The sequence below is a fragment of the Bombus terrestris genome, chromosome 10 (genome assembly GCF_910591885.1).
Source record: "Bombus terrestris chromosome 10, iyBomTerr1.2, whole genome shotgun sequence".
Classification (NCBI taxonomy): Eukaryota; Metazoa; Arthropoda; class Insecta; order Hymenoptera; family Apidae; genus Bombus; species Bombus terrestris.
In genome coordinates, this window is record NC_063278.1 from 4369538 (window position 1) to 4396240 (window position 26703).

At 35.5% G+C, this 26703-nt stretch overlaps 1 protein-coding gene across 2 annotated transcripts; it reads right to left on the minus strand.

Moving 5' to 3' along the window:
- Nucleotides 1-128: 128 nt before the first annotated feature.
- Nucleotides 129-23928, minus strand: LOC100648832. 2 transcript variants are annotated; one of them, XM_003398326.4, is made up of 12 exons: nt 23455-23928; nt 10148-10391; nt 9111-9265; nt 8423-8634; nt 7802-7946; nt 7378-7617; nt 6517-6886; nt 6240-6420; nt 5962-6125; nt 4605-4808; nt 3698-3865; nt 129-3072 (listed from the first exon to the last, which is right to left on the minus strand). In XM_003398326.4, the coding sequence occupies exons 2-12, from the start codon at nt 10242-10244 to the stop codon at nt 2501-2503; spliced, it is 2508 nt and encodes an 835-aa protein (XP_003398374.2). In that variant the 5' UTR covers nt 10245-10391; nt 23455-23928; the 3' UTR covers nt 129-2500. The 2 variants fall into 2 exon arrangements, with proteins under 2 accessions (XP_003398374.2, XP_012168092.2); XM_012312702.3 differs by having other exon boundaries at nt 23451-23928.
- Between the last annotated feature and the right edge of the window lie 2775 nt (nt 23929-26703).

Genomic DNA, 26703 nt, shown 5'->3' on the forward strand with positions numbered 1-26703 from the left:
ATTTCATTCGATATTTTCTTTTTATTTTTAATCTTGATGCTCCTCGATTTACCTGTAACATATTCTCGTTGTTGAACTATGAATACTATGAAATACTATGAAAGAGTTCCAAGTAATGAAAGATAATCTTGGTTATTTATATTTTCGTTTATTTTTCTATTCGAACTACGATAGAGCAGAATAATCCTCTCTTAATTATCCTGCTCATAAACGATGTAACTCCGTTATCGTACACTATGGAGACTCGTAATTACGCGTTATTTCCTGCATAATTATATCACATTATGGTTCCCCGTTGGAGAACTGTCATTATCTTCTTATCATTTAAAAATAATTTTACAACACGCTTGCGTTTATTTTGACAAACTGCTTGTATATATTAACACTTCAATCCCTTGGTCTTTAAAGTCTGTTATTCAAAAACAATTTATTACTGTACAGTGTGAGTCGTCTAAGGGTTTGGGCTGAAATAATTTCGATGCTGTAGAATCTATTAAAAAATATATGATTCCATTTAAAGTGGCAAGGTGATCTCCGCAGGAGTTTTACGTGTTCACCTACAGAAAAGTTAGAAACATCAAAATATATCCTCCTTCTGTTTGAAACATCTTTCGGTATAATTAGCAGTATAGGAAATATTTCAGTTCAAATTCTTAGGTGACTCACCCTGTATAGATATAGATAATCCACTTCTGTGAATAATTTCTACACAAAATTGTATACAATTTACGATTACTTTGATACACGATTATAAAAAAGATTTCTACAATTCATATTGTTAGAGATATTTGAGTATGTGCTGTGTTAGAAAACACGCGATTGCAATACTAGTATGTTTTAATTAACCGATTAGTATAATAAATGTTATAAATAAACGTTATTCTTATACGATGTTTGGAATGTTAATATCCCATATTATTGTCTTAATTAGTATTATACTTGACAGAATGAGTATTTTTATGTTACTAACGTTTATTTCTTTTTCATAATACTTCTAATAATAACATTTACTTAGGGCAATTTATTATTACAACTATATTTCTACTATATTTTTTTAATTAATATTTCTTGAAATATACATACAAATATATATATATATTATATCAAAATTGTCAATACTCTTTGATGAGATTCATGTTCCTTTTTAGTATCAATAATAACAAATATATATTTCTTCAAAGTAGAATATTGTCAATATTTGTCTACTAGTGTTCACTCTTTTATAACAAATTAATATCTTACAAAACAATATCTTCTATAACATCTTATAATTATATGGTTTGTAATGAAATGTTCTGTTAATAAAGATTTTAACTTTAAAAGAACTCTTTTGAATATTTAAGACAAGAGAGAATTGATTTTTACTTAATATTTTAATTAAATGTCAATAATTTAGTTGTGTAGATTACATCATGATTTTAAATTAGAAATTTAAAACTCCACTTCTTAATGGTACAGCGTTTGCTGTTTAACATCTCTAACAATAGTAATCATATAAATTTTTGCAATAATTCCACAATTTCCTACGATAACGTCAAGCAGATTCATCTGTCAATAATTTAACAACTTTGTATCACTATTGAAAAAATTACTATAAATCGCTTTTACACGTAATATCAATACTAATTTGATGTTATCCTAGAAAAAAATACGTATAAAATAAAGATTTTACATTACCTTAGGCTTAGTACAAGTAGAATGTTACATTTCACATCTCTGTACGCGTTCTCGAATGCTTAAAAATGCATAATAAAATTAATTCGATATCTGACATTGTGTGAAGTACATGCACGATGCTATTTGTTACGAAGTAATCCCGAAGAAATTTTTTTATAAACAACTTTTAACACTTTGGATTGGTGTACTTTTTATAATTGTTCGAACAGTAAATAAATTCAATCACTACTTTAAATTTGCATATACGATCATTAACAATACATTTACTTATAGCATATTTTTATCTAATGTGTTTGAATCTTCTTATGAAATTTTCCTAAGTAATATCGTTTTCTTCTCCAATTGGGATTCAAATCGGATCATCCGAGTGTTTATATTTAGTTCAAAAAACGACTATGTACTCCGAAGGATATTCGATGGTGCAGTAAAGTACAAATAATTATCCTTTTAATTATTACGAAAATGCAATCGTTGGATCATGTTATAGCTTGTAGCTTTCGATACTTCGTATTATAGAAATATGTAAATTACATTTCTTTTCTTTTCAAATCGACAACGATCACCGGAATTTCTTGAATTCTGTGCAGATATTAACTAGATTCGAATAATTCCCAACAACGCCAATCCATCTTTAACTCGGCAACCTTCGCTAACGAGCAACGTGTAGAAACTTGAACAGTGTGAAATTTCCGTACACGCGCATTTCCATTTTTTTTTTACAACGCCTCGTGTATATATATTATACCTGTCCGATGGTACAAAGGTGGTCTCGCGATAAAGAACGAAGAAAGGAAAGAGTATCGAGATCTCTGGGGCAACTTCGTCACTTCTTGTCTTCCGGTTGTCTCTCTACGGTGACGTTACACCTAAATTGATCGTTCTCAAAGCTTTGATTCGTCGCGCCGTTCTGCTTCGAGCATTCCTTCGCTCGATCACGTTCGTCGGTTTGCATCCTTTTCAACCTCTTCACACCGAACTTCTTTTTACTCGTTTCGGATGGCATTTTCTCGATTTTGTCAAGGTTCTTCGCGTTATTGATAGCTTCCAGACTGCTCGTCTTTCGATTATCCGTTTCTTCCTTGCTAAAAGCCTGATTGTCGATTCCGGCTAGATTGCTCGATTCGTTCTTATCATCGTCGTATTTCGCGCCTTTCTTTTCCTCCAAAGCGATCTCGATGATGCCATTTTCAACACCGTTTTGATTGCCGACGTTCTTCGGCTTTTTCTTCACGATGTCGTTACCTTCCACTTGTGGCTGCTTTTTCAGGTAAGCCACGTTGAAGATGTAGTACATTATACCGGTGATGAGAGTTATCATTGCGAAGATTCGATAGGTTGGTCGAGTGCCAAAGGCTTTCATTAGATATCCACCGATCAAGCTTCCTGAACCTTTGCCTAGAAGCATTGAAGGAATGATCGTTATTGGTAGATCGTGGACTGTTATCGTGTAAAGGTAGGAAGATGCACGGAATTTATATATATATATATATATATACAGTGTATAGATATTATAATTTGTTATAAATATACAATAAAACAACTCGTTATGATTCTTAGTAAGCGAAGCAAATTTCCACTGCTTTACTTTTGTTTAGAAAGATATGAAATTGCGTAGAAATTCGCGGTATAGTTATTACAATTATATATAATCGTATAACGATATAATTAGAACGGTATGATGAGCAATGCGTGGCGTTTATGCATCTGAGGAACGCGAAAGTAGATTTGAAGGCTTTTCATTTGAAACGAAAGTAACAAGTATAAGAACTGAAAAATTGAAAGTAAATACTAAAATATTATTTTCAAAGATAATTATTTCGAAACGATTTGTAGTTGTCAAATCTACGAGTATCGATCTAAGTAACGAGCTAATATCAATTGACCGCTGATGACACCACGTTGGCGTCACGCGTACAAATTAACGAGTTTAGAAAGAAATTCAGTCGCAATGGAAGGTCAACGTGTTAAAAATCTAGGGCAAAAAAGGTTGTAAAATTATCCAAGAGAAAGTGTTTCTCACCGACTCCGTAATAAACTCCGCCTAATAATCCCTGTATCGAACTGTCAGTGGTCGTGGTGGATAATTTCGCTGCGTAAGTAACAGCGGCGGTGAAACTAAGCGACAAGGTGACAGATTCTAACGCTTCGAAAATAAGAGTATGCCAAGGATTGTATATCAAGGAGTATCCTGTAAAACAAAAAAAAAAAGAACAGTTAAAAATCAATGAAACGTAAAGCAAGTTCCTTTCTACATCTTTATATAATGACTTTACATGAAAACCTAATTACCGGATACGGAAATAAAAAATCATGGTAAAAAGTACGCAGAGTAAATACTTTAAATACATCGAGTGTATCACAGTGGCGAGCGAAAGATATCTGTTTCGTTCACACAAATTCACTAGCTTCGAATACCATCTAGATTTAATTTTTAAAATTATATGCGCGTGCATGTGTTGCATTACCTCGTGTCGTTTTATTTCTAACGTGTTATTGCATCACTATTTCCTGTCCATTCTACATTATCGTGTTATTTGTATCTACCTTTACACGCTACCATAAAAATTTGTAATCTTTTCTAAGATCGCATTCTCCTTTTCTCTTTCTTTTGCCACCTCGTCGAGCCAGCTATAATTTAGCGAGCCAAAGGAGCAACGCATAATCTTCGTAAAACTTGTCGATTAAACATCCTAACATCGACTTCCTTATTCTTTCATTTACATACATGTTGCTCTGACGTTATGCTAAGTGACGTTATCCTCGAGTCGGCTACCTCAAGCTCCAAAATATAAAACATGCCTAAATAAAGTTGCTTAATAGCCAGTTGTTTTTTTCATTTTACCAGGCCAAAGAAAGTTCTATCATACGTTTATCAGGAGCATCATGCAGATGAAGTAGACTCGTAAGAATTAAAAATGAACGCTTACCGCAAAGTCTTATGGCGTAAAAAACGAAGCCTATAAAAAGTACATTGGCATGGCCGATCTTTGATATGATTGGACCAGATAGTACCAGTAATGGTATACCGGCAATACCGCCTACGGTTATGGTGATGCCCATGAGTGATCTTGATCCTCCTAAATCTTGTATCAACCAAAAGAGGAACGATTCGATGTATCCCCAAGCAGTGCCTGTAGAAAAAAAGAATTTATCTCGACAAAGTCATCGGGCTATAACGTATTGCTCGCGTTAAGCTCATTAAGCAGAGATATTCTTTTTAAAGAAGTTTACGCTTCTTAGAATTTGTTGCGTTCATAAATATTTATCACGACGAAGGAAAAACTGACCAGAGTTTCTGATTAATGACGGGTAAGTATATCTCGGTTAGATACATTGTGATTTTAAGCTGTAGAGAATATTTTGGACCTTTTTTGCTTTTTGAGGTACGAGAAAATGAATCTTCTCGCAGTTCTTACGCTTCAGAATGTTTCGGGGAGGATTAGAAACGATTTTATGAATGAAATTTGTAGAATCCATTACGCATTTTGTTCCATTAACTCGATATTCTTCAATTTCGTTTCGATACGTTTCAATACGTTCAAATTAAGATTGATGTTAACAAGAATAAAACGAGCGGGACGGTGCAATCACTGCATTTAACGTGACTAACGTTTCAGGTTCTAAAAGTTTTTGATGGATGTTGCAAGTCACGCGAACACCATAGAAATCGTTAGATCTTCTGATAAAAATTTGTAAAAAATGATAAATTCATCGTATGCACAGTTTTCCTACAAAGAAATCTTTTAAATGGTTCTACAACAAGAAAATATAAATTTTAAACAAATTATGAATTTCGATCGTTAAGGCTAACGGAGATTTAAAATTGTAGTCGCTATAAAGATCGTCCGATAATTTCATATTTGTAACACCATTCAAACGACAAATTTTAAAATTATACTTGACGTTTTAAAAGTACCTTTGTGCGTTTAAAACGAATGAAAGAGGAAGTATAACGCAATCGGCGTTTAAAACCGAATTGCTTTAAAAAGTACGCTCAATTTCGCGGCATCGATGAGGAATGTCAATGTCACTGCAATTTCATTAGTCGATCGGTGTACCAAAGATTAGCGGAAACTGGCAATGACGAAGATTACGCAACTTATTCGAGCTTTGCAAGTTCACAGCAAGTTAAGAATTCCTACGATTCGATAATTCAACAGGGCACAATTTCTTCTCCCGTTTTATATCGAATTGTCAAAATAAAAAATTACTACTACTACTACTACTATTACTATTAATATCAATGTCAACGTTAATTATCGCTATTGACGCAGAGATTCTTACCGAGAATGAAACAGGCGATAAAGAGAGCCGCGGCCTCGATGTTCCTTAGCACGGTGAAAACGTCGCGAACCACATTTGTAGACGGTGATTTGAATTCCAAATTAATGGCGAGCATTAACAGCCCTGAGATAAGCTTCAAGCCTGCGTACAAATAAAACGCTGGCCTGCAAAATGTATGTCGTTTCTGAGAATTTATACATTACCTCTATATTAAATATCATTTTTACAAATTCATAGAAACGAGACGATTAAACGTCTTTGAAACGATGAATCTTTACCTGAAGTCCGTGTACTCTTTGCCGGTGCTCGCGTAATCGATAAGCAGACCAGATAGTGGCGACGAAATCATGCCACCGATACTGCCGTAAATTCTTTGAAGACCATAATCGGCCTTCTGTTCGCGCAATATAGCGATCACCGCACCCTCGAACATAGCGAACGTAGTTCCACCGATGACACCTGCGAATAAATTTTAAGACGTCGTTCTACGTTTAACAAAAAGAAAGAGAAAAGTAAGAAAATTTGAGAGGGGACAATAAAAGATGCAATATTCACCGATAAACACTCTAACGGCGAAATACATCCAGAAAGTTACTCCTATGTTGTATTCGATCACTGTCTTCTTGTTCGAGCACATCTCCTTACGAGGCGCAGTGACGATACATCTTTTGCTGCAGTCTTCCGCGTTTAGGATCTTGTAAGGCTCGGAGCTCAAGGAGTAATTAAAAAGTGGCAGAGTCACAGATATCCTGTCTGTATCCAGATCAGGATTCCCACAAGTGATCTTTTGAAATTCGTTTCCTGTCCACGCGATTTCTTCCGATAGGTATCTTCGTCGTTTCATCCCGTAATCTTCGTCCGTGGCTTCCAACGTTTTCAACTTCGATTTGTACGAATGATAATTCGTCGTTCGACTGGCATTGTCCTGAACGTTATATAACATACAGTGATTAATACGAGGAATAACGAAGCATAACGTGTGACAGAAAAAATGATCGAAAAATCCCATATTATCCCTTATTTAAATCAATTTCGCGACGAAACATCTCTCATTGACAATCGTATCATCTTCGAGTAGATTTCATTTTCACTGAACTAAGAAAAAGTGTTCGTTTCGAGAGCGTTTTTTTAAAAATGAATATTATTATAGTTGTGCTAATTCGTTCTGCGTTCGAAACTTCTTCGTGCGAAACATATCGAGCGTGAAAATATAATTAAAAAATACATCTAGAAAAATTCTAACACGTATTACATAAATATATCGATAAAAAATAAAACACAAAAGTATCTTTTATTTTCGAATTAAGCGCGTTACTAAATACACATTTTCTTCCATTATTTCACAATTATTCTACTTTCTCTATTTCTTAAACAAGTATCGTGTATTTTTTAAACGAGTCTGTCTATGTACTTCACCTCTCGTGATATAACCGGATTGAAAGTGCAGAGAGTTCGGTTCTCGTATATTCTGTTCGACATGGCAGGTTCTAGGGTCGATATTTCGAAATCTTCGATAAATCCCGACACGGTGCATGAAAACTCGTACAGTCGATTCGATGGAAAGAAGTACTCGTTTGCATACAGTTGACGAATCGACGTCCTGAAGTACTCGTTGTTCTTTAGCTTCCGGTGCTCCCTTAGGTCTTCTTCTATTTCCTGTAAAAAATTGTATCGATTAAGAGAACGTAATGTATCATTTTTATCAAAATTATCTCTCTCTCTCTCTCTCTCTCTCTTTCTACGATTATTTGCTAAAGATCAATTAAAATTGCTTCATTCCAATTACGAGGTATTATAAACCACGTGGAATCGATTATCTAAAATTACTTAAATCAATTACCTGTGGCAATTCATCCTGAGCGATCGAAAACCTGAACGAAGAATTCGCGCCAGTTTCCATGTTGTATCGTTTAATCGTGTACAGCCTTGACGACAAAATTGACTGCACTTCGGTGTCATTACGAACGTCTAGACGACACATGTAACTATAAAAAGGTAGATTAAACGTTTTTAATTAAAAGCCACAATGACGTATACGTTGATATTTAACGTTGCGTAAGACGATTTTAGTTTTGCTCGTGAAATAAAATCCAGGTTAATATACATTGCCATTGTAATTGCGGATATTATTTAAAACGTATATCAGAAAATACTCTCTGTATTTATTTAAAGAAGCTGTATCGAATCGAGCAAAACAGCTGATTCTCTCACGACAATCGTATTGCTTATATTTTTTTGAACGATATTACGATTAATATATCTTCCATTCGAGCATCTATAATTCCACAAAGTTAAACGCAAGTTTAGATCAAACGATCGTCAACGTACGATACTAACTTAATTTTTAACAAGATTAAAAAAGAAAAGAAAAGAATAAACGGAGTTATCGGATATTCAATGAACAACGGAATTGGTTCGAGTATAAAAACGCAGAATCGTTCGAACACGTATCCTTACCTACCCGCAACTCTCTATCCTGGTGGAGATCTTGGACTGCAAGCTGGTCTCGCAAGGATGATTTTCGCTCATGGTGTAAAGCAACCCATTATTCCCTGTACAGCCGAGGTCCATAACGACTCTGTCTGGAAATTCCACTGTTATCCTACCGATCGGCACGAGCAGCAATAAAAGGGCCGCGACTCCGCCGAACGATGAGAACAGAGATAATAAGATCTGAATGAGAACATAGTTTCAATGTCAGTGGTTTGCTTCCTCTTTTGCTCCATCTTATCGCCAACTAACGATAAATCGAGAAATGAAATTCGAGCGACGATCGTTAGAAGAATTACGGTATTTGAAAGCGCTATAGAAAGTTAAGCGATACAAACAATTTATTATTCGTATCGAGAATGTAGCAAACGATAAGCGATTTAAACGAATCGGCATTTTTCTGAGCGAGAAATTGCAATTATTCCGTGATACAATTATCGACGTTGATATTTACGCGTGTAAAAAAACGTCAGTTTCCTCTCGAAGCTCAAGTCGACGAACTTATACGATAAGAAAAGAAAAAATGTATCGATTCGCGCGGCTTTCAACGGTTGATCGAAGCTTTCGTCGTTTATTGCGCGCGGCAATCTAATATTTACAGTTTGTTGGTATTCGAGTGGCGCATATGGAAATATCGTGATCGTTTAATGGAGTTTTACTTTGAAATTTCCCACGCGATCGGCGAACATTCCAGCCAAGGGTGGCATCACCATTGCGATCACTGGCGTTATGGCGCTCATTATGGCAGTTTCTTCCACGTTTATGCCAAGCTCCCTCATGTGTATCGTCAAATATGGATAAAGTACATAAAGCGCTGAAAACGATCATTAAACATAGTATTATTATATTACAAAACGTGATAATCTCGAGAGAGATTGAAAATTGGAGAAAAAGTTAGTTGAAATACAGCAAAGTGTTTATTTTAATTAATTGTTAATAATTTAATTATCGTATAGATAAACATAAATAAATTATTATGGAATTACTATTACCTCATATAGATGTAGATCAAGAATGACATGAATCAAGAAAGAGATGGAATTCTAAAAACAGAATTTAAGGCCATACCAAGTGCGAAAGTTAAATCAGCACTGCGGTTTTCCCTTCAAATTATTCACGAAGAAGATGTAAAATGTGGTCAAAGTAAATTGGCAACGAGAAATACCGTTCAACATATATATTACTGTCGAGAGAATGATTTAGTGGATATTTCAATGTATATACAATGTACTAACTTATGATTTAATGGATATGTCTATCTGACCTATGCTTCAGCGAATATATGAACCGAATCTATCCTTTAACGAATACAATTTTCCATGTTGTTCTAAGAAATTACGTTCTCCTACGTATTTTTAAACATCCACGTAACACCAAATTTTTTGCAATATTAACGTACTTCAATTTGCAATATTATAGTAATACCACCAACAATATTGGTTTATTTGGTTTGTCTGGTCAAAGAGTAGCAACTTCTGTGTTATGATCGATAAAAAAAATTCCGGAAAAAATAACAATATAAATTTTCAGTAAAACGTTTTTCGAATAATCATTGCAACGAATCAGATTGTAACAAATCTATAGATTCATTCGCGTAATTTTCGAATAAAACGTAAAGTGGAGATATTAACACTTGCTGTTCAACTAACTTTAATTAACTTTAATTAACGATCGATCAATTGTGAGAAATACTTACTCGATGCTTGAACGAAGAATATCATTTTAAGAGGTAGCAACTCCTTGTGCCGGAAGTCTTTGATGATCCTCCGGAAGAAACTCTTGATCAGCATCATTTTGTCGTTTTCGAGGAACGATCAGTCGTGTGCAAGAGTTTCGTAAGTAATAACAGCGTATGCTTCCAGTCAAATGTTAAGAATGGCATCAAGCACCACGCATATTTTTAACAACACAGCGTTACCGTTGCATGCTTTTTATTCCCACTGAAAAAAAAGTGATTGCGCTTCCTAAGTCAACATTTCGACGTATTATTGCGACCTACATGATGTAACGATAAATGTAACAAGGCAGTATTTATTTATCACAGTATCGTTATAACTCAAAATACGAATTAAAAAAAAAAAGAAGAAGAAAAGAGAATAAAGCAAATATAATCGGCTCGACAAAAATTTCAGCTTTTTCGAGAAAATATATAATATCCGTCGGTACAAAAATAATTTTACACGCCATTGTAAGTACGCGTATAACGTTCGCGAGTGTCATGGCATTATAAAACGTTAACGAGGACGGAGCGATAATAATCGGAAGAAAGTTGGATCGAATGTTAATCAAGGTTTACAATGGCGATACGAATTTCGTGGCAGAAGGCATGCCAAACTTTACCAAATCGATTATGACACATTTATTCCACGAAAATACCGTTGCTCGCAGACGACCAACTTTGCACCTCGGCTCGGGTCAGCTGATTTTTTCTGTGTACGATCATCGACTACTGTACTACGTCCGGTAACACGAGCCATTAGCTGGTCGAACAGGTGCAAATATTTATTCGAAACAAACTTCTAGACCTACTTCGTTACTTCGAGTTATTGGGAAATGATAGACCACGTTTGTCATTAGTTACAGCGTAACGACGAACGCTGTTGTCTGTTCCTTTTGGCGCTATAAAATCATATTTGAGTTTCGGAAAATTGTTCGTTATGCGCGCTATGAAATTATTTACAGAGACGTGGAAAAGCTCCCGCTTATATTCCAAAAGCGATATACACAAGAATTAAATCAATTGATGGAGTACTATAATTAATAGATTTTACTATATTACGAACAGTGATATTAATCGTTGCAATATTAATTCTACAAGATTTCGTCCGTTTATACTACGTACAGTCCGCATTTCAATTTCATACTAAATCCTCTTCTTCCGACCAACCGGACTAACATAAAAATCGTAAAATCATGAAAAATGGATTTGTACATTACGTTAACGCGACTATTTTCTTCGGATTTCGATTATGCGATACTATTTTCGAAATACAGATGTTTAGAACGAGGGACTCTCTAATAAAGGCTTGGTTATTGACAGTGGACAAGAAACGGTAGCCGTGACAGTGGACGATGTGTCAATACGAATGTCATGACTTTTACATAACGGTCTGACAATTCACGCCACACACCATGAATGTTACGCTGTTGTACGTCAGTTTCCGCTTTGAAAGATCAATGACGACCAAATATAGGTATCTATGATGTCTAATACGATACCGATTCCCGATGCAATTGAAGAAGAAATAAAAGATAAGCGGAAGAATAATTAGAAAATTTCTCGTAACGGCACTTTCTGCTACTCTTTAATGAGAGACTCGATCTTAAATCAAAGCTACGAATAAACTGTCGCGGGGAAATGAATAATTCAAATTGGTGCGTGTGTCGGAAACGGCGGTATAGTGAGATGGTAATTATGCATCGCCAGGTTGCGCAATCCTGCATATACGCGATGGAGCAGGTAGCTGATTATCCACGGGTTCGATCTTTTTCTGCTGTTCTGCTCGTGATTTATTGAAATTCGCGGTTGTCGTACATTAACCTGCTCCAAGTTTCAAGCTGGCTTAATTTCCTTGTAATCTGTATCGTGTCATGGATATTTTCCATACGAAGAATTTCTAATTAACGAAACACTATTATTATTTTATTACCATCTTTATCGTTTAATTCTAATTAAACCACCTTTCTATGCTTTTCGATTACGAAATATTATTTATTATTTACTGGACGTGTTTCCAACACATGTTTCAAGTTTATAAGATCATTCGTTTGATTCTGAAAATAAAACTAGTTTAGTTCCGCGATGAACACGTTTCTTAAATGTTTCGAACGTCGCTCCAACGACGCTCCTTCGTAACGGAATCTAGCGCTTTCAAAAGATGTAATGAAATATAACGAAATATAATTTTTGAATCGTATCTACGTTCGATAAAAAGTTGAATTACGCACAGAGATACCGTAATGAAGTATTTTAGAAATTTCATAGCATCGTACGATTAAATGCCAGTCCGTAAGCGCGTCGTTCGTTCGAATTTCGTGTTTTCTGTATCGAGTTGCTGATTGTTTGCAAAACTGTGGATAACGGTGTCGCTTGTACGAAGTTCAAGAACCAATCCATAAACTGAGTCTCGGATATCGCTGTTTGCTTCGCGATCAGGTCCACTAGATGTGTTTTAATTGTCCGGCACGTACCCTACTCGTTCCATCAGCTGTGCAAATCAAATGATGTTGTAATAACCGAAGTTAAAGGTATGAAATTGACGTCCGCGAATCGACAATCAAATGACTTTTTAAGAGTAAAAAGAGAAAGTGTTAAAGCAAGAAATTGGAACAGGAAGTCAAAAGATCACCGTCTCCTTTACCAAAGTCACGGGAAATACGATTTGCAAAATAGATGCGTCATGTTAGTCTCATCGTGTATGTTAATTGATAGTTATTTCTAATTTATGCGAGTTAAATAAATCGAAATTAGTATTGTAAGTTACGGTAGATAATACGCGATTGTAATTCTTTTAATCCTTGTAATTGCTTTTTGATGACCATTAAACAAGCTGATGGTAAAATGTAACCTAATGACGGTGTAGCCCGAAGCACAATACGAAATTGAATAGCTATACATTTTTTCTCTTTTATTCTAATTCTTTTGCTCTATACAAATCGCAATTAAAATTTATAGTACAATGTTTATTATACATATTATTGTGCGTTATATATTACATAATAATATACATATAACAAATAAAGGGAAACTTTTCCAATTAAATAATAGTTTACGATATGCAACAATCATCGTTTTCTTTCTTTCCTGTCGACACCTATGGAGCGTGTCAATAATAATTTTTATCTTTTAAAAACTGTTGTAACCATCCACTAACGTTATTATCTGCTTAATGAATTATGTATTATCGCACAAAAGTACACAGTCGCATTTGAGAGTTCAATTTTTAAAAACAAACGCGACATTCCATCGACGATCGCGGTCTACTTTCATCATCGACCGACTCTAATCGAGATTAAAAAGCAAAAAAGCCACAACAGTCTTAAACAAAGGATTACAACGATCGAACGAGACGTTAACGAGACTAAACATCTTCTGCTCGGTTACGAAACGACTGAAACCATCGAGCAAATTCCACACGTTTTCACAAGGAAACCGTGCATGACTTCTCTTCAGGGATGAATTACAGCAATCATTACCGCACCTCAACTACAATCACGACCAACGCGTAAAAACTCTCTTTGAAACATCATCGATCGAGATGTGCGTCGAGATACACGACTTCTCTGATAAATTCTTGAATTTTTTCCTTTTATACCGAGCCACGGAACGGTGACATAACGAATTGAAGGTCGTAATGATATTTATGTGCAACACGATGACCATTTCCGGAGACTCGAAGGATGATAATTTCAGCTATTTTCAGTGAAAAAAAAAAAATCAGAGTTCAAAGGAGCTCGTTTCTTCGGATCTTTTTAGATCTTGCGCGTTTTCTTCCGTGTTTCATGAAAATTTGTTTTCTCTCTTTCTCTTTTTTCCTCTTTTCTTCATTGGGCTCAAGAAATAATCGTGTCCTTGTCATCTTGACAATCTATAAGATTATTTTGTAATTTAACACGAATCGTGGTTTGTTTCCGCGAGTAGAAGAAGATTATCTTGCGAATAACGTAAGAGAATTATGTCAGAGAAACTTTTCTCGGCGCTATTTGTTATTCTAAATGGCATCGTGACATAATCGATATAACAGAGGGGGGAAATATTTTCGTACTTTTAATGCTAATAAGATGCATCGTAGATTCTGGTCACGCCAATTATTGATAGAATTATTAAGTCCACAGTTTACGGACGAAAGATAGAACAACGAATTTTCAGTATCAAAGTATCTACTACTAAGGTTTTCGTACCAAGTCTGTGAAATTCAGTTTTGATAATTATCAAAAATGGAAATTTTATGCTTTATTTATTTCACCAAGTACGAAATAGTCTCTCAGAATTCTTTTCGTTACATAACTCTCATCTACTTAATTTTAAGAAAAACAAACACGACGTGAGACATTGCAAAGAAAAAAAAAAAAAGGTATCAAAAAGATCCTTAGTTTATCATTAGTTATGAAGTAATTTTTTGTAATCGTCAGAAAATATTCATAAAAAATAAAATATCTTTCGTGCCTTAATAAAATTAATAATAATAGCTCTAGATCGATATACGATCTACTCGTAGCAATGTAAATTTACAAGCTACTCGATTACAAACATTAAAATGTCTGTCTGATAGATATGAATATTTATCGACATATCAAACACGTTTCAAGACACATTTCTTCGCATTTTTTGCAAATAATTTCTTACGTTTCTCGTATTATTCTCCCATTGTTATATCCATAAACAGTTTCCCTAACGATAATGAATTAACCATATGTTACTATCACATTGAAAAGATATTCTATGTATCATACTCAATGTTCATGATATAACAGTGTTTAGCGTTATTAAATACCGCGATATCTCATCCGATATTCATTACTCGTCGATTCAGAAATTTTTTTCCAATGCGACATGTTTCCATATCACTTTTCATACTTGTTATATCTGTATATTCAATTAGTCACGTATAACCAGAATATTAAATATCAACAATTTCGACGACATCTATTTATTATAAGCCGTTTCTTTGCTCGAGAGGACTCTTCCCAGGTATCTAAAAAATTCACTCGATAGAAACTAAGTTTTGCGCGCTTATTTTGAAACAATATAGAAACAAGTTTCTCCCATTATAAAAAAAGCACGTAACACTCGACTCCTTCGAAACTTTCATCTACCCTTCATCGTTGTTTCATCGTTTTCCAACTTCCAAAGAAACAGGAGAGAAACAGGAAAATATAAAGTCACTCGGTCGAGAAACATTACTTTTTCAGTGTACTTTATTTCTTCTGCTCCTTTCCATCGGAAGACTTGGTGTCTTCGTAGACGAAGGCGACCTGGTATTACGAGATACGGCACGGTAATTACCGCGAATTGTCAGCGTTATCGGAGCTGAATGTTGGCCCATTACAAATGTAATTGCGTAATTCGTACGACGTCGGAGTTTGTCGGACGAGCCGAGTGTTAAGTATCCTCTTCCTGAAACATTCTGTTTCCCTCTTTTTGTTCCTTCCTTTTCCTTCCGTTTTCTTCTCTTTTTTTCGGGGGCATTTGTCAACAACAGCAGGAGGAAAAAAGGCGAAAAATTTGTACGAGAGATGGAAAATACTGGAAACGGAGGCTTTTTTTTCTTTGGTAAACGAGGATCGCATTAATCGCGCTAGATACATACGTGTCTGATTAGAATATCACGTAAGATTACCATTACCAGGCAGTATTTACGTCGTTCGTCTTCTCTTGAATTTTTTTGTTAGCCTTGGTATGGTCATTTTTATTCTTCTAACAACAGAAACACGTAGCACACAGTCTGCGATAAACTTTACAATGTAAACGAGCCATCCGCTATTTTTAACCGTACGAATATTTCAATTAAAAACACGCTGGTACATATTTGCAATGAATAGCATTGTATAATGTACAAGGACTGGCTCGTGTAACCTAATGCAAGTTCTTTCATAACGATGATCACAATTAGGGGAAAAAATGTAATTGCTGCCTACGGTTGCTTGATAAGAGATTCAAACTTGACTTTGTTCTTCTTTTCTATTCTTACTTCGATCGAATTTGAATCGTTAATTTGATTTTAATTGTAGCATCAGGAACTCCTCGCCCGATAATCTATCGGCTGATACTCGTTATTATATTCGAGTAATTTATTTTTATTTCGACGTTGTTTCCAGCAACTTCGACGATTTTCATCGAGTGAACTCACTAACACCTAATATTCTAATATCGAATGCGACTCACACTTTGGGAATATTCCTTACGTTTTACAGTGCACATAAAATTAGTCAGTTGGAAGATCGATAGCTGGTTTCAATGGCGATTCAACTTGACAGGAACATCGACGCCAAAGCAAGGACGAGATTTTGTAATTGTTCGCGACCACGATTCTAATGTGACAGATGGAGGCTCGCGAAGACAGGCAGAGTTCAAGTAGTACGGAAGCATCGTGGCTCAACAACTCAGGACACGTTTTCTATTCAAGGCTTGGCACGCGTTACACGTGGAAGCTCGCGAGAAGAGTATAGTTTTTTTTATACTGATTTCAGTTTCTTGACGCGGTCAACCAGCGAGAAAGATAATGTTTAGACCGGATTTCGAACAAACAGATACCAACAACGCGGTTTATTTACCTATTTTGCCGTCGATTTTACTTCCAGGAACTTTCCGCCCAATGACTTATTAATTAATATAAATTATATTCGATTCATTTATATTTATTTTAATTTTACTCGCAGAGACTTCTTGCGCATTAACTCATTAACTAGTAACGTTAGTGAATTTATTCGAATTATTCCTTTTCTTTCTTTCAATTTCACAGTTGTACATCGAATAAGATTTCTTTTATCGTTAACTTCAATTTTATCAGCGGCGGTTAACTTGTAAGTTGCGTGTTTAATTAAAAAAGATTCAGACTCGATTATTAAATATCGAGTACATTTAATTATCGCGTTTAAGTTCCTTCATTTTTCGAATGAAACAGGCAGAGACTTTTGAGATGTTTAGAGACTGAATTTTTTATTAACGCGAGGTCAGAAGATCTTTGGCAATCATTGTATGGTATCATCGTCGTTACACTTATTGTAACTGACATATTTCGCTGTTGAAAAGAAAACGAAAAAGATCTAAACAGCAGTCTGGAACATTGATTCGAAAGAATTGCATCGGACCACACAGACGTGTATACGCGTGTATCGTCATAAATCTTCGTCATTATCTTATTTTATTCGATTATGTGCTATGAACGAGTAAAAAGGCATTAAAAATGGCGCAGCGCGATACAGATGGTTCCATAGTCTCTCGTTGTTTACTATTATTTTAATAACGTCATTCGACGAACAAATTCAATAGCGAAACAATTTTTTAATAAATATTTTTCAACGAACATCTACTAGGAACCAGCGACTTTTTAATATCTCAAAATTGATACAAAATTATTTTGGTATCAATTACGTACGTACCAATAATTTGTTAAATTACATTATTTTCAACATTCCAAAAGCAGCATTTAAACTGAAACTAAGATTCAGATCAAAGTCACTCGGATCCTCCGAATTTAAAGCGTCCAAGAGAAAGAAAAGAAGAAGGGAAGAGTGAGAGAGAAAATAAAACAAAAGACATGTAGGTCGACGTATCGCAAATTTGAAGCAATTTATCCGGCTCCTTAACAATGCCCATTACGACGTATTATCTTATTGTCACGTGAAAATGAAAATGGAATAATGAAGGTATGTGTAAAACAAGATGTCGACGCATGTGTATCGTAACAAGCGGCTTCAATATCGATTATTAGTTTCCAGCAATTGAAACAATTAAGAATCATTCCTGCCTTCTGTATTTTCCCACCTTTTTCATTGTTCGTAATTCTACCACGTACCTATCGAACATCTTTTTCCATTGAAAGGTCAGGAATTTTTCTCTTTTCTCGTTCACACACATTTAGATTGTCGCCTGTACAGATTTCATTTTCTCAGATTTACGATCTATGAAATGCAACAACTTCGGATACGATCTTGGTAAGCTTTTTAACGCGGGACAGACCGTAAGTTGTAAAATGATTCCTCGTTGCGCAATTCTAATCCAGTTACACATTTGATCGCACAGCATCGATGTAACAACCGATGTTCCAGTACGATTCGCAGATTCGTTTTCGAAATGAAGTACGATGCATCGACGAAGTATCGCAACTTGGTCTTTGGGTCCGTAGAGATTTCACTTAAAATCTTTCAATATTATAACGATGCTTGATATCCGATTACATACGAATTCATTATAAACTCTAATTCTCAACTATTATCTTTTTGGTCCGTAATGTGTATACCTATATATTCCATATATAAATATCGAATATTAGTAGATACCTATACAAAAATTTTCAATGATTTTCCTAACGCGCATAATGTGAGAATGAGAATCTGTAAGGAAGAAAGTGCGTTGAATCTTTGATTATTCAACGAGTAACTTGGAGTTTGTAAACGTTTAGACACTGAAATACAAAAAAATACAGAATAATGATTAATGCTATTAAAGACTAGTTATTGAAATGATATTATGGCTCGAACAAACTATGATTCATAATGAAGAGGCTGCTCATTCGATGCAATATTGTTTAGGTAACAAAGGTGGGTCGGTTATAACTGAATTCCTAACGATGATTAGCGCGAAGCAAAAATTTTAATGAATTCATTACTATTAAGAGAAATAAACATTGAATAAAGATAGAAATAGAAATAAAAATCTCTCGTTTCTTTAATGTCATCTCATTTTAATTTATTACACAGTATGATCCATCTTGATGTATTATTCTTTGTTGCACGCAAATTAAAGTCCATTAAAACAACTATATTCATTATTTGTGCAGTTCTTAAGGTTACGAACCCATTTAGAAGTTAATTTTTGTTAAATCAACACCAATGTTTGAGCGCCGTGCCTTTACCTTTCCAATTATCTTACGAGTGAGATACCTTTCTATTTCTTAGCGATGTATTGCGTGATTCTACAGTTTTCTCCGCGATATTTGCTTTAAGGATTTAGTCTCATTAGCATGCGAAAGACTTACTTCATCTAAATAACTTTTACGTAAATTACCTGCGAATATGAAATCACATAAAGCAACAAATAGATCGTTCTTCGAGACGCGTCACGTTCGTCAAAGATTCTATTCGAAGAAAGAAATATCCGCGCGTTAACAAAGACATCTTTTTGTAATTGAAAATCGGGAAATTTTTCGTAAGAATTATTGCACGAATAATTTTCGAAAAATAAATTTCAATAGCGGAAATTTGCCAGATTTCAAAATCCCTATAAGAATCGTCATTGAAACATTGCCGCTTAATGATTCGCCATCTCCTCACGAGACTAATACCTCGTTATTTTACTTCATCGTTCCTTTCCCTCGCCGTGGTATCGGTTTGCTAATCTTCATGACATAGATTTCGAACAATAAGCAAAATCTATAGTTACGTAAACACGGTGACAAGCGTTACCAAATAGGCATGCAGATTTACGAGTTTCTCTCGTGGCAACCAAGTATCGCGCTTATGGTTGGATATTTTAACCGCAAAGGTTCTTTTTCAGAGCTATGTCGTTTTCTTTAAGTCCATTCGCGCTGCGATAAACCTCGTTTTAATGAAAACGTACAACTTTACTTCGGTAAATAGCCGGCGGTGTTTTATTTTCGTCTAACGATTCGAAAATAGCTATTTCTGTTTATTCTCGTAGCTGTTAAACTTGAAATATTCGATATCCTGTGGCTCTTGCGATATTTCCCCAATAGAAGATCGAGTAAAATTTCATTCGATCAACGTACCATAAGACTTTGCACGATACGATTATAAATAAATAACGGCGATATAATTATCAAAATTCGCAATGGAAGCAGGAAGATCCGTTTTTGACATTTTTCTGGACTGTGCATTCTCCCAAGACTACAATGCAATGGAAAGACGTACGGAGATCGAGGGCAAAGAAACGCAGGTTCGAACGCAACAAAGTGCAGCGTTGGTTCCATCGCTCGAGAGGAGAAAAAATAATCGGTGAATCGGATCGAGCGTTCCATTTCGATTTCGATTTCGATTTCGATTTCGCTTTCACTGTTACGAACGCGGCAACGACGGCGACGCGACGCCGTCGAATCGGGTCAAGTGTATTCAACAACTATTACAGCTTCTATATGTTACTCCGTATGCACCTCCGGAGTCCAGAGCGCATTCAAAGGAACTCACAAATTACGTTGTTAGTAGTCCGCGACACGCGTCACCGTGGATGACAGATCGTCCGATCTGCGTCATTGATCAATGCTCCGAATGATGCGCCACTCAAAACAATTAGAGGATCACGTTTCTGGATAATGCACTCGGTCGAAACAAGTATAGGGAGTAGATCGATTGCCATGGGAATCGTTTACCCGACTATCATCATTGGCACGCGTTATCGTTAAATTTTTGCGTTGAAAGAATTGTCACGTATCCTTTGCCTCTCTCAGTTAAAAATCTCCTGTCGTCCGCTGTTTCGAAATCGCAGAAAATTGCAGTTTTATCGTTTGCTTCGCGCCCCATCGTTGTCCATGTTTGCATTCAGACGAAGATTAATATTAATTGTAATTTCAATTCTAAATTACGGTCTCATTTGATCGTAAATAATTCAAATATTAAAAAGAAACTAATAAAAATAAAGAATATCGGTATCGCTTGGTAATTCTGGTGTTTACAAAGAAGTAATCATCATTGAATAGACGGAAATCAATGTAGGTGCATGACAAGGCTAACCTGTCAACTTCAAGGATTAAAATATGATTCGGATTTATCTGTCATATCCTGCGGATCTCGATCTTCGCCGCTTCTATCTGATCAAGCCGTCTCCGCTACCGCAAGTGGTTTTTCTTTTTTTTTTTTTTTTCTTTAAAAAATAATTCTTTACTGCGAAGGATGCGATACTGAAATATGAATACACAACGGTGGTTAAAAGAACGAATGGACGCGAAAACGCGTCATAAATTTGGCAATTGCAGTTCCAAATCGCTTTTCCACAATTAAGTTGATATCTATTATTAATGAAAATTTCCAAGACACAACAGGCGACGGATCAGGTCGATCTGCTAATATTATTAGTCGATAAATTATAGTATTAGAGAGTTTGGATTGCAAAACGTAGTAAATATAAATAATCAAATGTTCCGTGTGTTCTGCACGGCTATTTCCATTCGCCGAAACTTCTGTATTTTAGTTAACTCACGCGAAATTAGCGCGTCTATCTTCTGTATTTTTTTCGTTCGCAGAATAATTTGTTTTCGTTTAAAACGTTATTGCCTTTTATATCTCTTGAAACATTCTATTTTCTGATCTTCGTGTTTTATTTCCTATAAACAAATGACCAGCCTCCAGAATTTCGTAAAGCAACGTTGAAGTCTCCTAACATTTGCGTAACCTTCTTCAAATGCTAAATGTATAGATTCTACGTTTCTTGGTGGCACCTTTTCCGAGTTCAAATATTAAATAGTCACGTCGCGTTAAAGAGTGAGCAAAATAATCTAATTATCAATGACAAATAATCACAAGACTCTATTATTTACGTATAATATACATTACAAGTGCTTTAGAACAAATTTCTTCCTCCTTAACGTGGTTAACGTAATCAATAACGATGGACGATGGGACATCGTTTAATGAATGGTCCCTCAAATTTATGCACCGCGGCAACGACGTGTGTCATGCGCAACAATATAACGTTTTTCATTAATAATTGCACTATTATCAGAATATCGAATTACGTATGTGAACACAGCAGACTCTCTCTGAACAAATTTCTGTGATCTAAAACTTCTCGTCGTTTATTCTTCGAAACAGATATCGTGACATTTGTAGTAGCTACAAGCGCAAATATTCGAAGAAGGCAGATAAAATGAAACTGTCAGCGGGAAAATTGTTCGAAAATTATCCGAAAACGGGCAATAAAAAATAGCCGACACAAACTTTTTACGAAACTGTCCACCGAAATTTCTTGGAAACGACGAAATGCCTTTTAACCAAGCCAGCGTTTCCTTTCACAAACCATCGCTGTTAAAAGTAATCCAAACGTTTAAGAGGTAGTTTCAGTTGTTCCAACTTTTCTTGCTCCGTTTTATTAAACTTCCGGAAACTCGAGCTCGTGGAGGCTACTCTCTGCCGCTAAAAATAGCGGATGCGAATTGAAGATTTTAAAATTCACCGAATGTCTTGTCGGGGGCGATCTCGCTGAAAAGCATCGCTTTATTAAAAATTCTTGCCTATTAGCTTCGCTACGACTGCCAAGTCCGTCCACAGCACTGAAAGGAACTCACAAATTACATTATTAGTACCCTCGGACACGCGTCACCGGTCACATCACCGTGGACGAGCGCCAACAATTTCTACAACATCGATGAATGCCACTTTTGTACCTTCTTCCGCGTTTCTTTAACCTCGTGGACAAAATTTTGCTACACTGAAGTGTAGCGCGGTGTTCGAACGCTAAATTAACCGTAACATCGTGTAAACGACTAGCCGGTCCACCAGTAGGAATTGCACAAAGATACTCACGAACTCGCGGCTCAGTTTTGTAGTCTGCTATATAAAGTTGAAGAAACATTATATAATTTACATATTTTTACATAATACATCAGGCTAAACTTCGAGCTAAACGTCATCTATCATTTGCATAACTTTACATAGTGTATGATTAACTGGAGCGTTATTTATAATAATAAAGTACGAGAAAAGTATGGTCGTAGCTGAATTTCAGGTAGTTCCCATAGTTTAGAAAGGTGGTTTTGTTTCCTTATGGTTATCGCTGTTCGTCTGATTTCTTTTATCTCTCCGATTCCTAATATTATCTCGATTGGATTCTAATTGTTACCTGGATACTCAAGTACAAAAATTATTGACGATTAAGATAGATTCGCGTTGAAAAGGATTTTGAACGGAGTTGTGGTATTCGAATGGGTCTAGATATTAGCAAGACTGGACGAGTTTCGAACACGTTTGTCTTAGAACGATGGCTTATATCGTTACGAAGCTTCGGCCTCCAACTTGTACCAGAGATTATTTCAAAACGAATCCGCATTATCGTGCAGTTGCGAAGCTAAAAATTCCCATGAACCGGATTCGATATTCACAGCACGATTTTTCATAGACGTTATGGTCGAACTTTGCTATACTCACAACCCGGCAGCTCAACACGTACATAAAAAACGTCAAACAGGAAGCACCGACATCACCAGCCAATAAACAGACTATGTCTATTCATACCACTCAAACTATCACACGCATACGAGATACTCTGCCTCTTCATTCATCCAACTATATCAACAACAATTACCCTGAGAGTAAAATGAACAACTTACGTACATTCGTCCACCATTCAATACCAGGAAGTAGAGACATCAAGCAATTCGTCGTTCAGAGATTCTCGGCCAGCCACGAGGACGGCCTACTTTCCAATTTTTTAAAATCGCCTCTCGAATTCTTCGCCAAATCTAATTCTTCGCACTCTTTGTTCAACTCAGAATTTTCAAATTTTCTGTACCCTTTCTTTTTCCTTTCTGTTGTCTCTGTTTGAAAATCCAACTACAAGATTCTTATTAATAAATTCTAATTCAAATCTATTCGATTCACGAAACGAAGGATCGCGAGACGAAGACACTCGGATGTAAAGATTTTACGTGATACGGGATTATCGTTAAGAATTCTTATGTCTGCGTGTCCGATTGACAACGAAGATCGAACAACGCGTCGAAGTCGCGATTCTCAGACCCTCGAGAAGTGACAGAATCGCCGCTGGGTCCGTTCTGCGCGCTGTCAAGCGCAATACTGCCAGACCCGATCGTCGATGGCAACGCACCAGCTCGAAAATACGTGTATTCTAATACGCCAATCGGATCTAAGACCATGACCGCGACGGAACACGCCGATTTACCTGCCCATTGATAGCCGGTGTGCACGATAAGGAACCGGTGCAACCGTTTTTCGCTCAATTTTATGCAATTTTTCTGAGATACAAGCGTCATTCACTGGTTTCATTGGCATCTCGATTTCATCGATCGATTATCGTGCATATCGCGTATATGATGGTGTTTGGTAAACTGTTGGATGAATCGGTTGGATTGTTGTTTTTAAACAGTATATAAAATATTTAACACAAACCACAGAGAAAAAAAGAGAATCCAAATAGCAAATCTAACATTTAGTAATTTATTGCGATTTATTCTGATTTATTCTGATTTATTTCGATTTATTCTGATTTATTCCGATAATCCGTGCACATCGTTCCTGTTCGAATCGGAAGTGAAATTGAAATTAATCGTTCGATCGCATTCGTATAACGGTATCGCGAGGTTGTAGGATTATTTTATCTGTCTGGTGTCAGTTGCCTGGCGAACAGGTAGCAGATTTCTGCAACTTTTCATCACGACGAGTTGCGAATCCTTGACACACATCATTATGCCGTTATTAAGGCAGGATAAGCACACCATATAGCGGATTCGAAACGGATGGATTCACCATTAATGGTGATACGTCGTGAGGGATCAACATACTACGTACGTATGGGTTCGTGACTTTTTCATCTCTTTTATTTCTTCTTCTCCTATTAAACTATCAGGCGTATGAAATAATTTTGTCGCTAGTTTACATCCCTAGGTTTGCGTTATGTGTTTAATTTCTTCGTTAACTTGCGAAAGATATGAAGTCACGTGTCATCCAAGTAATTTCATAGTCTCGCGTTCATATTTGTAATTTCAGATTCTCTATGACTCTCAAATTTCTACGTGCGAATCTCGCTTCTGTTTTGACAAACAAGAGGCGCAAATTACGGTGCCATAAATAGTGTCTTACCTCTGACACTGAAACTAATAGACTATGCTCTGCGTCAACGCTTCATTACTTTTATGGTACAAATGAACATGATAAAATTTAGATCAGTCGACGATCTAAAATGGAGGTTTCCGACGCTGTTTGAAATTAGAAATAAAAATTGAATTATCGAGGGAACGGCAGAACTTTCCAATACATCTAACATTTACTATTATATTTACTATTATACTTATCTACTATTGTATTTCAAAGTGTACACGCACGAGTTATCAGGCAAAAGTCAATGAAAGAACTAATGTGCAATTATTTACTTTTTATCAGAGCTATTAAATCTTACTTGAAAGGAAAATAAAAATTAACAATAATTAAAAATAATATACGAAACTTAATTTCATCTTGTGCAAAGATTGAATCATTTTTAACAATAATCCTTTTCATCTTGGACAGCGATAAAACAATTTGGATTTTAATATTAATTGGAATTTTAAATATCGTAGCTTTCTCACACACTGACATCGTGAGTCATAGATGGTAGAGCCGAATTATTTCACGACATAGCAGTATTTGCTCTCAGAATTGTTCTCATTTCGATTACCCTTGAATGCATAGTTAGCACGCTATGAAGAGAAATCTGTGTTTCTGATGTAATCGATAAAACACAAACTAGAATTATCTAAGAGATTATACATTTCAGAGAAGGGACAGATTATTTCATTCAATATATATTTATATTTCATCGCTTAAATAAATTGACAATCTATAATTATCTCAGATTAACCACCATGTTACTCAAAATATGTATGTCGATAATCGCTTTTCAAATATCTTACTTAAATATTACCCGACGCTGTCATTGTTGGTCTAATCTTAATTGTGAAGAATCGTTCCTTTAAATATAACTTTTCCGTTAGATAATCGATGGTGTTCTTTATTATTCTTGTTGAAGTAAACGCTTGTATCAGCAATGTTTTTCCATCGTATCAGCTAATTTAGATACATTTTAGCGACGAAGGAAAAATTCAGATATTTTCTCTTGAATCTTTTAGAACAGTAAAGCGACAGATCCATTGCGCCGCGCCGTTTACTTGCAAAAGTAGGACGTTGCGAAATTTGCTTCTAGGGATACTCTAGGCGTCCCTTTCCCATGTTGCCTTTGATTGATAGTGTGTACTTGTCAAGGAATGTATGGGTATTTGAAAAATATATTGCGATTATGACTACCGATAAAAATGTTTCGTGGCTATATAGGGTATATAATCATGCTGAAAGTATACTATAATCTATAATGATTACAGGATAATTAACTGTATTGTGTAAATTATGCAATAATTATGTTGATGTATGCGTGAGAGTAAAGATTTTGTCTAACACGTTGAATGCCATGGGAGTCACCGGTGACCGGCGCATCAAGATTAATAGAAATACATAATTTGAATAAATGTCAATAGTTATACATTTTTTAGTATTACTATCGTTACTACAATAGTGTGACGAAATTAATGCAGTTAACAAACATATAAAAATAGTTTTATTTATACATGAAATATAGATCTATTATGTGTGTCGAACATAGGAAAAACCGCTTTTACTTTAGTGAACAATAATCCTAAGAAACGTTTGAAAGATGTTTGATGGCAATTAAGGACCTTGACAGTAAAGTAACACATGTTAAATATTGTGACGGTCCTTTAGGTTTATGGTAGGTCCTGTGACGTAACAATATAAAACAATTATTTAGCAATGCAAAAAAACAACGAGATAATTGATAACCGGAAAAAATAGATG